Source organism: Ischnura elegans, chromosome 2 (genome assembly GCF_921293095.1).
Source record: "Ischnura elegans chromosome 2, ioIscEleg1.1, whole genome shotgun sequence".
NCBI classification, from domain to species: Eukaryota; Metazoa; Arthropoda; class Insecta; order Odonata; family Coenagrionidae; genus Ischnura; species Ischnura elegans.
The window spans coordinates 30,596,089-30,612,174 of NC_060247.1; the positions used below are offsets into that span (position 1 = coordinate 30,596,089).

General features: G+C 37.1%; 1 protein-coding gene across 10 annotated transcripts in view; it reads right to left on the minus strand.

Annotated features, from left to right (window-relative positions):
• LOC124153520 (rho GTPase-activating protein conundrum) overlaps positions 1-16,086 on the minus strand; it is a 230,020-nt gene that overhangs the window by 5,458 nt on the left and 208,476 nt on the right. For 9 of the 10 annotated variants that reach the window (XM_046526737.1, XM_046526739.1, XM_046526736.1 and 6 more), the window contains 9 exons: positions 9,111-9,403; positions 8,258-8,423; positions 7,391-7,529; positions 6,574-6,799; positions 6,042-6,139; positions 4,770-5,034; positions 4,206-4,456; positions 1,750-1,902; positions 1,412-1,578 (listed from right to left, as the gene is read on the minus strand). In XM_046526737.1, coding sequence (XP_046382693.1) covers positions 1,412-1,578; positions 1,750-1,902; positions 4,206-4,456; positions 4,770-5,034; positions 6,042-6,139; positions 6,574-6,799; positions 7,391-7,529; positions 8,258-8,423; positions 9,111-9,403 — 1,758 coding nt within the window. Of the gene's footprint in view, positions 1-1,411; positions 1,579-1,749; positions 1,903-4,205; positions 4,457-4,769; positions 5,035-6,041; positions 6,140-6,573; positions 6,800-7,390; positions 7,530-8,257; positions 8,424-9,110; positions 9,404-11,067; positions 11,299-16,086 lie in introns of those variants that run through there. The other variant, XM_046526740.1, reaches the window with a different exon arrangement.

Here is a 16,086-nt window from a genome sequence, read left to right on the forward strand (position 1 = left end):
TACTAGAGTACTCTATCACTAATCATGGGCATACCCAGCAAGGGGTAGGAGGGGTCAGCTTGCTCCCCCCCCCTAGAAGAAAAAATTGCAAATGTCTTTAAGGAAAATAATTTTTTTTTCAAGCAAATAATTTTAAAAACTAATAAAGAGCTGTTACAGTTTCCTTAAAATGTTGATTTCATTCCCCTTTACCATGCTTAAATCTTACCAACAACTTGAACAACCATGGCTTGCCCTCCTCTAGTTTTGATCCTGGGTACGCCCTTTCCACTAATATCAGTGATTAAGAATGAATTAATCCTTAATAATTGACAAACTGGGCAAAAATGCTGTAGGGGTCAGGGGCCCAACTAGGAATTACGGCTGGGGGGGGGGGGGTTTAGGCGCAACTAATACCGGGGTGTGTTGGGGTATGGAATACCCACCAGGATAAATGGCAGGTGCGAGATTAATGAATTGCAGAATTTTAAGATAAATGGTTCAAAATGGTGAGTTTTACGGCTTTCCGAGGGATATTTTATTAATCCTTACACTGTTCTATTAGTAATATCAATCCAATTAAGTAACATGGATTTAACTTAAAATTTCTCTGAGCTCTGGGGGGGATTTTATCCCCCAAAACCCCCTCACTGCACCACTGGTAGGGGTATTTTGTAGGTGAGGAAGTACATTTTAGTGAGATTGTACTAGACGAGATAAAAAATTGACTGCATCTTTCGAGCATTTTGGAGCAGGTTTGGACATGCTGACCTAATCCATGCTCCCTGCAACCTTGCTGATATTTGAGGAGGAATCCAAAGATAAAAATTATTTTGGGGAAGTTCAACTTGGAAATTTCACTTCAGTTTTAGAGGGAAGGGACCTCTGATTGCTAAGGTCATTGCAATTAAGAGTGAGTTACTAAGATGGTGGTCGTTAAACGTATGCACAGTCAAAATTATTTTTATATCATATAATATTTAAAAAAGTCTGATACAGAATATGGGAAATAATGGCTTGAATAAAATATCATGTACCACATTAAATATCTTGATCTGTTAACCGACCGTACAATAAATTTAAGAGTTGTTATTCTTTCCCTCAACAAACATCTTTCACAAGTCTACACAAATAGAATTTTTATGCATTTAGAACAAAAAAAATATGATAAAAGTAAAAGAAATATGTATAGGCTCAGAGATCAATTTAAGTACATTTTTTTACCAATTTCTAAATAGCAAATTCAACTAGGTAGAAACAGATTTGTCTTAAAATGAGGTGAAAAATTATAAAACATAAAAATAACAAATTACTAAGAATTATGTAGTATATTTTTTCATGCTAAACTCCAGGAAAAATTATAACATGCATTAAACGAGGTCAAGATAAGAAGAGAAAAAATAATTATAAATTTTTTCATAAATTTTTATACCTCAGCACAACGTCTCCTGCCGTGGTAACATCCATTGGCTTGAGGATAAACTCGGATATCCCCAGCTTTGGTGCACTGATGCGTAATGTTCCATCAGCCAAATTCACATCTTCACCAATATCTTTCCCATCATTCACAGCATTTCGTCTTCCAAGAAGTTTTTTCATCTAAAAGCAAATAAATAATATAATTGACTAAATGATATCAGTTGTCGAGAAGACCAATTATTCAGCATTCCTACCACATTATCTGGTAGCTTTTCTGCAGATACTAATTTCATATGTAGAAAAATCAGTTGCAAAGGCTTGCTCAAAATTGAAGAACTTCTGTATACTCACAGGTCGATTATTTTCTTTCTGAAGCAGGCGAGCTTTTTCTGCTATGCACTGACGACGTATACCAGCCAATAATTCAGAGGGTACCAGCCAAAGATTATCACCTGATGAAATCAAGGCCTCTGTAAGGCGACATGTCACAGCGGCAAATTCAACCTATGGAAAAAAAAGATATAAAATTACATTTTAAAGGAAGCCAAATTGAAGAGGACATCCATAAAAACCAAGTTAAATGTATCCCTGTAAAAATGGGAGATAATATGTACATACATATTTCACAAACCAAGAATAACTACATATATTTTTTAAAGCAAACAATCCTTCACAATTAACCCCAATTCTCCTCCAGTAATCCTGATTTCCTTGTTTGGTGAACCTCATTCACACATGGGTCATTCCATTTCAAATCGCCCAATATGAGTAAAATTTGCTGCTCGACATTTTTAACTATCCTGATTTTTTTATCATTGGTTCCCTACAAGTAGAAAATCACAAAACACCACTTTAAAAAATTTACAAGCCATAATTTTTTTTGGCAGCCTTTTTTAAAAGGGCGGATGGGCAAATTTTGATGAAAAATGTGGTTTGCATCAAGTTTAATTTCGAAGCTATTTTAAAAGATATCAGAATAATTTAAAACCCAGTGTGTTTATTATGAAAAGAACTTTTAAAAGCCATTTTCAAAATTTTTCCATCATAAAAGACAGTCAGTCAAAATCTTTCCGCAAAAACTCAGGAAAAATTTGTCAATACTAACTTTTTAACGCCATAAATTTTTATGAAGGAAAGGAGACTCGCAAATAAAATGTTATTCCCGTGTTGAATACTCAAAAACCTACTCGCAGTATGAGTTTCAGCACTGAGAATGCACTCCATTTTTTTCTAGAGATTGTCAAACAATGCCGAAAGCTGTTTAGCGTCGATTTTCGCAGGTCAATATCTAAAAAGGGACTGAATGTAAACAAGAGAAAGTTTTACAGAATTTTCTTTCTACACATATAAATATCTAAAAAAAAAATATTACTGAGACACTACTACATTTAGAGTAGTGGAGCAGCAAATTTCAATAAAAATGCAACCACTTTACATGCTCCTGCAGTGCAAACAAACCCTCGTGCAGTGCAAGTTAGCACACATGGGCTTCATTAAATAATTACTGTAACAATAAGTATTGTTTAAACTATTAAAATTACATTTATCATGAAAATTTATTTTAAAAATAGAAATATTTTGCAAGGTCTGATACATATATTTTGTACAGTAATTGTTGCATTTACTTTTTAACCCCAAATATGAGAAGACCATTTGCTTGTCAGACCCTAGTTCCCCCCTCCCCCAAGAAAAGGCATAAAGGGAACTTCAGTTAGGCATCTAGATAAATGGTAGAGTGGTGAGGTCACATTTTTGGGGGTCCTGCCTTCCCAATTGGGTGAAAGTTACAGATCTTGGTATCCGGGCTATCTATTATGAAACTACATATTTCAACAAACTTGGTTGATACTGCAGTAACTTCCAGTTTTACAACACGAAATGGCTCTAGAAATAACACAATACAAGTAAAAAAATTTCCTTAAGAGAACCCTGATGCAAGTCCTCCCAAATGATCAATAGTGGCAATTCCATCTCCACAAGAGCGCTTCAATGAAGTAATGTGGGCTCATTGTCAACAAATAACATTGCTTTCAGTCTTCTATGCCTGGCTTTCATTGGATTCATTAATAATTATCTTCCCCATATTTGATCCAAAAAGTCAGTCAAAAAACAAATTTCAGAGATTTTATTTCTTATTTTCACTGGTTTACTAGCTTAAAACTTGCTTGCGAAACATTCACTATCCTTTAATCTTTCCCTGCATCCCATAAACCACGTATAATAGGTGAAAACTTTAAACCTATGTTTCGTATGAGGAATCAAGGTGCGAAGCAACAACATTTAGACATAACCCCATAGGCCAGCACATTTGATATTTAACTTTATAATTTATTCTGCACACAAAATGGAAGGGGTAATTTTTAAGACAGCATGTTGTAGCACATTATCGAAAAGCAGAGAAACTGGATATTAAATCATTACCTTTTCTGAATATGTATACAAAATCTTATAAATATTCAAATACATATATGTAAGAAAAGAAATAGAATTCACGCCATTTGAAATATCAGTCAGCAAATGTTATTGAAGTAACTTTTTCTTATGTTACACAATTAACTGAAGTCAATGAATGTTATTGACATTTTCAAAAAGTGGAAAATGATTGCAATGAAAGGGAATTTCAATTGAGAACTGTAGATTGGAGAATTTGGGTGAAAAGTTACACCCAGAAAAATTATTATAAAATGCTATATACATATACTTATTTTTGCAATTTTGCTACGTACAAATAGCAATAATTTGATTAATTATGTGCGATACACGAGTGTTAATTAGTCCTTATGAAGCAGTATCAATGAGAAAACTACCTGAGTCTCTAAAGCAGAATTTGCTCCTTGGCTACTGCCCTTCTGAATGAGATCCACATGCCTCGGAGGAAATAGGTTTGGTGCCATCACCATGGCAACATTGTGAGTTGACATGCGATTGGATGCTTCATGATTGGACACTCGCTCCAGGAAGGACAGAATCACCCTGAGGGCATCTCGATTTGGGGCAGGTAGCATTAATGCCAGAGCATTTAGTGCCTTATCCCTTTCACCATTCTTATCGGGAACAACTGAAAGAAAAAAATTGCAATGTTCTCATTTGTAAGTAAAATATAGCAAAATAAAGCAATAGCTGGTAACTAAAAATTACACATCTTTCAATTTGAGTACATAAACTTCTGGATAAAATGTAAAGATACCACAGACCCCTTGGAAACACGAGTGTTGTATTCATTATGCTAATGAGAATTCTATTTAGCCACATACATGTTGATGAAAAAAAATACATAATAACAATTGCACTATTTTACAAAGAGGAACTAACTTATCATTAACTAATCAATTAAACTCTTCATTTGTGCATAAATTAAAGTATGTACTCACCATGACACCTATAAAATGTTTCTACTAAGTCCAGGGTTAGTAGTGGTTCAGGAAGATCCCTCATGAAACGTTTCAGCAATGCAGACAAATCATGAACAGAACAGGCACTCAAAATTGAGTCCACAACTGCATTCCAAGCATTGTATGATTCTGACCGGTAAGCCTCCTGGTCAAGCCTCTGCTTAGCACCCTCAACTTTGGCATTGTGTCCCGCAACTCGCAAAATACCTTGCTCACAAAGACCATGTTCCAGCTGGCCAATGAGCTAGGGTGAAAAATCAACATAGAGGATGATTAGCTTTACCTAGTACTCAGTGAAGGATCAAAAGCCCTAATAGTTACCAAATGAATGAAGCCAGAAACAGCAAGGCTTCAAGATGCCAAGTAAGTGTTACATTGGAATGGAAGTACATATGTGGTAGTCTAGAATTGTATGAAATAAGAGTGAATTTTTATTGATGGGAGTGGATATTTTATTTCTTTTAGGGGAAAGGTTCAGCCATTGGTGAAGTGATTAAGGAACAAACTTTGTTATTCCAAACAGTTCTGTACAAACTTTGTTATTCCAAATACTTAACAAGAAAACCTAGACTTCATCCATGCACCTGCAGCAAGAGCAAATGACTATGATAACATAAAATTTTTCCTTTCAAGTAAACGATAACGATTTTTATCATGGGTGTATTGCATCCATTACAAAATTAAATTGAGCAGAATATTAGAGGCTTTTGGATAGTTACATAGAAAAAAAGGAAAAAAATGATAAATTTTTGCATTGCCGAACCTGAAGATGTAATAAGAAATCTTCTGAGGTCTGGATGATCAATAAAAAAGAATATTCAGAAATTCCAAAATAATTTTGTTTATTTTTGTCCAAACTTTCATAGCTACTCCAGACACTGATGTTTGGCAGTAGTGAGAATAATTTTTAGAATGAATCAACATGAGTACGGTCCATATTGAGTCCAAAGACCAGATCTCAGTAATTTCAAGTGAATGAATAAGATCTACATTTTCAAAATACTTGAAAACACATGGTAGCTTACACTTGGAAATTCTTGCTGAGTTTTGATACTCAGGATGCATGGCAACAAGATGAATAAAGCAACACAAAAAAGAGAAAATAATGCCGGGAGGCTAAAAGAGCATGGCATGCATATCACAAAATCCATACTTGAAGGAGGATTCAAATTACATCATTATGAATTATTACAGTGACATTATTAGGAAAGCACTTAGAAAACCAGTTCTACTACCACTTTTAACCATTACCTTTTGCAAAATAAGTGGCACTTTGATGTCTTCCCCAGTAAGTTCTTTGTCCCTCTCAAGTAGAGTTGAAAGGGGTACACCAAAAACAGCATGATTCTCTGAGGAAAAAGATAAATGAATTAATTAGAATAAGATTCAAACATAACTGTTCAAATAATTTAAAATACAATATTAAATATATATAAAAATTCCCATCAATATTAAATAATGTAAGCGCTGCATATTTAAAATTTTTAACTTCTTTAAAAAAGAAGTGAACGTATAATCATTAATTGTGTCATTACTGAGATGATGATAAATTATAAAAACATTTACAATATCATTTACCTAAATTGTTAAGGGTTAGGATTAATTAATGGTTTAAAGTACTCATTTTTAATGCAAAATTGATATTCAACTGCCATCAATAACTGTGTCTTAAATTTTCCTCATCGAGATAACAATTTTTTCACATAGATAAGCATAATAGGGGAAATTGATTATTTGCTGATACACTCTAATTATTTTTTTGCAACTGAAAAGATTCACTCACCATCTTTTCTATTTTTCTGTTTCTTCCGCCGATTTTTGGCATTTCCCTTGCGATATGGTGTGACACCATACTCATCAAGCAATGCTGTGGCCTCGAGGAGCGCTAAGGGTTTGAGCCTCGCTACATCCTCATCAGCCAAAGACCAGACCCATGTGCGACCAGACGATTCCTCATCTGATGGCGCCTCAGAACCAGGGCCCCAAGCCCAAGGGGATGCCCAGGCCCACTAAACAGGAGATTAAAATGAAAGAAGACTCAATTTGTGAAAAAATTACTCTAACGATTAACAAGACATAAATTATCTCTACATAATTACGTATTTATTTCCAATAGCAGATGCATTGTAATGAGGAGAACTTAAATATGTACATCCTTAAGGGTGTTAAACAACATCACCATGAAAACTTTAAATTTCATATGTAAACAGAAATAAAAAGCTGTGAACCAAACAAGAAAAGGAAATTAAAGAATAGTCTAACTAAACAAACAAATCTATTTTCCATGGTCATTCAATCATGAGAAAATTTAATTACGGCCAAGTGATATGAAGCATAAAGGATTTTTAAGTTATGAAGAATAACAATTTCTAAGAGTACCAAACACCAATTAAATCTTGAGCGGATATTTATCACAAAAAATTCTGTCAAGGTAATTCATTAAATAATTAACAATACATAAGTTTTTCAGATCCTGTTTTGGCTTATTTAACTTATGGTATAACGACCACTAATATCCACAGAGGAACAAAGAAAGATGCTTGATTTGAAAAATACCCGACAACCAACCACCTCAAGCAATCGGTGAAAAAAATAATCACCTCTTCTCCTCCAGCTGAACTACTCAGTCCATTTGGAGCAACTCCCAACTGCCATCTTTCTGTCCTTATCCCTTGAAGACCTTGGGAAGCAGATCGCCTCAAAGGAAAATGCAAAGCACCTCCATTTCCATCCTCACTCCTAGGAAAAAAGGAAGATATAGTGGCATTGAAAGATGTTAAATGGTGATGATAAACTAGCAACAAAGTGCAAACTGGCCTTAGATGCAAACAAACTATGTACCTCCAAGAATCAGAGCATAATGCAGAAAAATGAACTACATAATATGTATGTAGTATTTTGAAGAGACGTCAAAGATAACATTAATTAAATCGAAAATGAATCAAGCCAAAAAATGAATTTTCATTCAAACTATAAGGTTTTTAAGTGGTTTAGATAGTTGATGTAAGTTGAGTTTTTAGGATTTAGGTATAATAGTGAATTTGTATGTACATAGTTGCCCAGAGAGTAAGGGATAATTGGATGGAATTCAGCAGAAAAAAAAAGTGACTTTAATAAGATTTGAACCCAGGTCCCCATTGCCTGATAGACAAAGGCGAATATTCAATGTGATTACACAAACAATCAAGAAGCATTTTCATTTCTGGGAAATGTTTATCCTTGCTACACATATAATTCATATGCAACAATGAGATATAGTTATTATGCATCAATGAAATCACCAGAATTTAAATTAATGTGGCATGAATAGAAAAGCTTCATAACCAAAAACATACAGAAAATGGGATTATTTTAGGCTCTAACAGGTATACACACTTACATCATACAAAAAAATCTATGAATTGAGGTCGGTAAAACCCATTAATGATCAGCAAGAATTTCTATTTAAATGAACAAATATTTGGTACCTTTGAGAAGGAGAGAAATCAATGCTCTTTTTAGCCAAGATCGATGCAGATATTGGCGAAGATGAAATCGGAGTTGGAGAGGATGGGTCACTGCCACTGCGCCTCTCCCTGGTTCGTGGTAGATGCAAAGTGCCTATTTGCTGATAACCCACCATGCGCACACCATCTGAATAAAACAATTATTCATTTGAGGATTAGATTATAAAAATCTCACAGAGGAAATATAATCCCTAAAATTGTAGTGTATATTAATTGAACATTAATAAAATCCACTTATATGTTAAACCAAATATATGAAACCTGCATGGAATGAGATGAGAACATGTAATTTATGCATGAAAATCAACTGAATTAGCAAAGAAACTACTCAAGCAGTATTGCTGCGTAAAATTAAATAAGTTGACTTGAAGATCAAACTCTGGATATAAACTAAATTCTTGACCATAGATTTTTACTACTATACGTCAGAAAAGAAAATGTAAGAGAAATGGAAATCTCAGGAAAGAAAAAAATATTAGCAGAACAATATTTGAGTTCTACCTCTTATAGGAGGACATGGCTTTTAATATTTAAAATAACATTTTATTAAAAAGTATGCAAAATATATTGACTCTAAAAAGTGAAATTTTCATAACAGCCAAATAATGTTGCAATGAGAAGACTCGGAGGCAAAATCTTTTCAATCACAATCCAGCTTCCAAATTTCCCTCACGCTGGCACAATAGGTTGCACAAAGTTTTGAAAAAAATAACTATTGAACCATTCAGATACCTATTTAATGGACTAGGAATACAATTTCCCAATAATAAAAAAATAGCAGTTTGTATCCTATAGAAACTAAAATTCATCTCACCACTGTCGTTCGCTACCACTCCATTATCCCACTGACTCCTCCTGAAGAGATTCTGGGCTGACGGAGGTGATGTCGAGGGAGAAGTGCTGTTGTTGGCTGACAGAATGAAGCGATCATGGCCGAGGCTGTTCACCCTCCTGACAGGGTCCTTGGGGAGGATGCGGGGGTGGGATGGGGGCAGGGCCGAGAGGGGGTGGCGGGCGTGGGGTCGGGGAAGAAAGTGGGGTGGGGGAGGGTGGAAGACTTGGACAAAACGTGGGACCGGAGGGGAAGCTGGAGATGACGCACCATCCCTGAAATAGAGAAGAAGACAATGATTAAGGAGGTTTGCCCAAAAAACAAATGTCATTTGCATGCAAAGTTTCAACATATGCTTGTGTGACTGTCCCACATTCACAAATGCAAAAAAAAATAGGCTTTCCATCACAAAAATTCCGGAAATTGCATTTGAGAGTCAGCATTTTGACAATGGCTCTAAAGGCTGTGCTTATAAAAACATTTTGGTATTTATTATTTGGTTTCTGACCCCTGGATACCATCACTTACTGCCTTAATGGCTATGCTCGTCTTAGTCTTTGATTATAACCAAACTATACATTTTGTCAAGATTCTATTTGAGAACCTTCTAATGGCTGCAGCAATGAAATCTAGTGAGCATAGAATGATACTTTAACATTTTGATAGCAAAAATTATTTTTAATTGCGTAACTCAGTTCCCACCTACATACACACTTTAAACAAAGTCCCTTTAATAAAACTATTTCCTATTCGGGTACTAACAAATGATAACAGATGTAAAAAATATGGCGTGGAATAATATTAACATACAAAAATTTTCTCAAAAGTGTAGGTCAGTCCCAGTGTTGAAACCACCAAAAATTTTTACCTTTCATTGTGGATGGACTTGACAAATTGGTATTTGCACAATTCACTTTTCAAGACAATACTGTAATGCTAACCAAGACTATTATGAGGCAATCTGAGGATGCAAATTTATATTGTTATATTCGTCACTACCTTACAAAATAATACTTCCAAAAAGGAAAAAGCAATTATGAAACTTTCTGCTCACAAATGCACAAAAAATAATGAGGAAATGCTACATCAATATGTCAACATCTTTGAAAATATTTCACTTAAATAAATCGCTGTGCATGATGGAATCTTTCTGACCAGAATTTAAAAAAATCCTACCATATTCTCCGGAAATTTCTCTTCAATCTTGGTACTTCTCTTCACATTTGATCAACCACGCTCTAAAATAAATCGACTCAAACTTCTCACACATTTGAGACGTGTAGGCATGCAATTGTATATACACTCCCATTACTCCTTTAAAATACTACAAAAACCTTTGCACCATTAAAAATTTTGATCAAGTTTAATGGGGAGGTCATAACCCACCACCCCCTCCCCCCTAAGTCCGCCCCTGCTCTAGCCATCACACCAATCCGGTTCCCTGATGCCAGGTTTTCCGTGATTGAATGCTGTAGTTACGTAATAGCAATCAGAGATAGTGTGTCCAACGTGGATATGAACACACATCCGTCCCATGGCGTAGATATTACAAAGAGGGCTCTTCAATTAGCCACTTAATGCGCTATCGCCCGCCGCACGTTAAAATGAGTCAACAAATTATCCACTCGCGTCGCTGACGGCAAAGGGATCCGAATTTCACGGGAAAATAAGACAACATTAGGGCTCTGCAACGAAAAATAAACATTAATGACGATACGCTCTATCAATTTCAAAACTTTTCAATTCTATTCCTCGCGGTAGCAATTACTCCACTGCAACTAACTATTGAGAATGAGTCGATCCCCACAAGGCAGACATTTTCGAAAACTGATTAAAATGCGCCGAAAGCGGCCACATAAATCAAGCCTCCACGGGATGGTCTCTATGCAGTCCCTTCAGCGAGGATATCTCTCTCTCTCTCCCTCCGAGTCCCCCTTACCCCAGATGGTTCCTCCTGCGTCGCCGGCGACGAAACTCTTTCCTGTAAAGGGCAAGGGTCCGCAGTTTGGTGAAACAATATTTTCGCGTGGGGCGCACGTTGCGGGTTGCCGGCTCATCCCGGCAGCTGGACCGGCGCTCCATGCACGCGATGCAAGCCATCCTTCCGCGGTGCTCCTCGGTGGTGACAGAAGCAAGCGAGGAAGGGAGAAACGGCCTACGAGGACGTGCACCGATTTCACAATGCGGGCAAAAGCGTTGGGGGCAGACGGGGAAATTGGTGACTGGGGGCGGGGGAGGCGAGGAGGGGGTGCAGAAAAACCTCACACCCTCTCCAGAGCGAAAAGTGTGGAGTCCGGGAATGTTTATCCCCCGTGGACGCCAGGAATTTTGCACTACTACCCAAGTTGACGATTCCGCGAAGGTCGGGAACCCATGTTTACCCTCGCACACGGTAGAAAATTGAAGCGTAGAAAGGTGGAAACGTAGAAGAAAACAAAACGAAATCATACACCCATGGAGACAATCAGTAATAAAAAGCCGGTTTCTAATAGAAAAATATGGAGGGTAACCGCAAAACCATAATTAGTGTGATATTGAAGAGTCTGTGTTCACTCCCTGAATATGAAGTGATTGTTCAAAGATTTCTAAGCCATACTCGTAAAGCGTTGGCCCTACGTTTACTTGTTCGAGTGAAATATTTCATAAGTTCAAAAAATTCACATGTCTCATTAAAAAAATAATGAAAATTTTCCCAACTTATAATAATATAGGAACACCGCAGAACTTACCTACCTTTTTCTACAGCTTAAAGCTGCTAAGATAGATTCAGTACCAAACTCATCTCATCGCAGTCGCTATCGGTCCCCTCATTCCCAAAAATACACCTCAAGACTCATTTACCGAAAAAATTAATTACTAGCGGATCCGGAAGATTTTAGGGAGTGGTAAATAATACGGCAACGATAAAATGTTACCTACATGAAATTAGCCAGATTTCTAATTCGGGTCAAGAAAGCATACCTACGAGCGAAAGATAGAAATAGCAAGTCCATTCGATAAATTAAAAACCTGATGCGTGAAAACGGCGGTGAAATTCATAATAATTTCCATGGGGAAAATCTTCCCTGGACGGGGAATATAACCATAGACCTTTGAACCTCTGGGCCACTGCGCAAACCACTACACTACATAGATTCCTTAATTAAACTAAAATTATCTTGGAAATTCAAGAACCAGACCGCTGGTCGGATTACTGCTCAGAATGCCGGAGGTCTGAGGTTCAATAACTGGGCCAAAGGAATATTATCTACCATGACAGTCAATGCGAACAAATCAAGGGTCGGTGACCTCGAGTCATCGTCCAATAATCTCCGCATCTCGCGACGGAGTTCAACACACTCAAAAGGACAACAAAATCGACCAGAAGTAAAGTGAGAGAAGGTATTTTTCAAATTTTTTGAACTATCAATCTCCTCGATGTTTTATTTATTAAGGAAAGCCGAAAGCCGCTCAAAGTGGGTTTCCCAATTCACCACCGTGGCAACGGCAGGGAGCACCGCGGCGGTGCCCGTTGTTTCATTACTACGTCGTAGAGCATGCAGCACGAGGTGCAAACGCCCGCACGTGCTTTGAGCGGCACGGATGGACCATTGGACTTTGCCCGATTGGAATACATGGGTGAGAGAGAGAGAGGGAATAAAAAAATACCTCACGAGGATAGCTAACTCCGGCCGCTCGCTTTCCGTCCAACAAGACTTTTCACTTTCGTCGCATAGGCAAGAGTTGGCTGACCTGGCGTTTGAGGCCCGCGGAAATAACAGCTCATGGACTTGGGCGAGTAGGGAAGGAAATTGCTTATGTAAGACACCGTGGAGCATGACAATGCTCGGAAGTGTAGGAGGGAGGAGGGGGAGAGAGCAGAGGGGTGCAAATATGCCAGTCAGGAATAGTTAAAGCCATCGCCAATGGCATTGCAGTAATTCACCACGAGTCAGCGAAATTCTTTCGTGAAGTATCATCTGGGAGAGTTACACAATTGCCGAAAAAAATGAAATTATTCAAAGAAAATTTCACCGATGACAGGACCAAGTCATTATATCCAGAGGAGAAAGCTATGCCAATGGCGCAGGGTAAAATGTTTAGCACTATTAACCCAAGCAAATTATATTTTATAAAGTTTTTTTTTTAATTCAAAGCACTCTGCGAGGGCCGAAACTCATTTACTCAACTGTGAAACCGCTATAATGAAAAAATAATTCACGAAAAAGACTGACACACTTATTATTCGGCAGGAGATTTCTCCTGTTTCCTTCCAAAAGTATTGATGCTGGAGTTTCGAAGGCTAAGCCTGTCATTGTCGTAAAGATTCTCCCCACCAGAGATTAGAAGATACGTCCTACCTCACAGGCGACCTCACCAGACGTATGGCGGGAGACACCGAGGCACTGCCGTTCAAGAAAAATGTTTTTACATTAAGGGTTTCTAAATAACAGTATTCGCAGTAGCTACGAAATGAAAAATACAGAGACAAATTTTCACATAAAGTTGAAAAGATTTCACTCGAAAAAAAAAACAATGCTAATCTTGTGTTTAGGATTGAAAGTTGCCTTTCCTGGAAGCGATAAGGCGAAAAATAGTAATATTCAAGATCAGTGGCGTAACTAGGAATATGCATTGGGTGGGGATGGGATGGTCAAGAATGGCGACGGGGGGAGGGGTAAACGGCAAATTTTTGACAAATTACATGCCTGGAAATATATTTTTACATAATATTGGTTATAAATATTTAACTTTAAGCAGATGCAGTTATTACATGCCATAACTAAACAATATTTTTATTTCTCTGAGGCTTTGGGGGGTGATCTATCCCCTCACCCCCCCCCCCCCACCCATATTTACGCCGCTGTTCAAAAGTAAATGTTTTCACCAAGTTCTGTTCAGGCAACATCCACCAAGACTTTAAATCAACTTCAGGATGTAAGCGCGCATTTTACTCATAAATGTCCGCTGTGCCTATATATGGAATGATCAACCGCGTTAAGACAACTACCCAAGCGGGAAAATTCACAGGTGACAGCACGCCTTTATTGCGCGTGCACATTCGGCAGGTCGAAGTCCACCATTGACGTCATCCACTACTGAAGAAAAAGCTTCCGTTGCACTTATCGCCAAATATCGTGCCCTACTACAAGGCAGCGGAGGGGCTTCTTAAAATAGTTATTACATCATTTTAACCCGAAAACATGGGATTAAAAATGATGAAAATACTTCCCTTGAACGTGGAGTCAACAACCAGAAAATTTTTCATGAGTGAAGTTGCTTTTTCAATCTGCCAAAAGCAGAAAATTATCACTTTTTCGATTTATTTTTGAAACGATTATTATATTATGTTCGTATTCCGAAGTACGCCGTTAGAAAATCCACAATACAGATAATTTGGACGACATTTTTAAGTCTGAAAATCAAAGATCTTAACATTATCAGGATAATCATAAACGTCAAAAACATGCGGAGAAAATGGAAGACGGTTGATGACCAACGTTATGGTGACCAAAGTTGGAGTACATGTAAAAATAATAACGGAACCAATATTTTTTTACCATTAAGATATTTTACATAAAAGTTCCTAACAATGTACTTTATGTGTGGTTGAAAGCTGACTTCTCAAGACAAAATAAAATTGAAACTCCAATAAATTATAATACAATAAAATTGAAAATCCAGTGAGAAATTGATAAAACAGGCAAAAAATCTTCGAAAAGACTGAATGCTGTTGATAAGTGTGAATGTGAATCGCACTTTGCAGTCATTATTATGGCCCACCATACGATTTCATGATTACAAGCACCCAAAAACTCAAGGCGGAATCCATTTTTGTACAAAATGATGACATATATCGAGTAGGCGAAATGTAAAATCTAGTACTTTTACATTTCGCCTACGCTCGATCAAAAGACAACAGTAAAACTTATGACTCATGCCATGAAATTTCGACACAACTGATGAACCTTCAAGCATATAAAATTGAAAAGAGCCGGTTTGAACTAGCAACACAACCCTAGGTGATATCTTGAAAAAAGTATAAAAAACTCTCGGCTCTTAAAATTTGATGCAGTACTTAGAAACATTAAAACTATTTGGCATAGCATGAACACATCCTATACGAAACTCGAAATTTACACTGATACCTCCATGGTTGAATAAAAAAAACATTTTTGCGGTTACGGAGACGTTTTTCAGATAAAAATAATCCAATAGTTGATAAAGTTAGATAGACAGGTGAGGGAATGTTGACATCACAGCTGCAACTGACGATATTGCCTGACCCGGAGGCTAAAAATAGAATCATTGCAGTTCGAGCGCTTAGTCATCACGGTGAAATCCATGGGGACACTATGGCAACACTACAGATTGAGAAAATCAAGTTCAGTGCCTCCACTCCTTCAGTATTAAGCCTCGTTAATTTTGAGAGATTTACGATGGCGGTTATCGCCGTTTTAAACAATTTAACAGTAGAATACGGCTAACACAAACTAAAATAATTCAAACATAAGAAATATTCAACGAAGTTGGTAGAGGCAGTGGTTGAGGTAGTAGTTAGAGAACTTATTTCAGCACTTGAAATGAAGTTGTTCACATACTGTACTATTATGCATGAATTTGAAATACCCAACTCCCGGAGCTGAAATGTCAACGAATTTCATCCACATTAATTAACTTACCGGAATATTTGAGGGGCATAGTCGATGGGAGAATCTATGCATGAACTTAAGTTAAAATGGGAAGGTAGGTGTCCAAGAAGGACTAAAAATTGAAGTGGATGACTCAGGAGTGCATATTTCATTGAGAATCGGAACATCTCAATAACCAACCTTAAGAATCCTTTCGTGCCACCTTCTAGATCTTCAAAAGAAATTCACGCGGCCTAGCGGAAGAGCAATCACTTAAGTCCCATCTTCATTCTACGTCTGAGATTTTTCAGGACAACGGCTTCGTACAGGTTGAGCCTCAATTATCA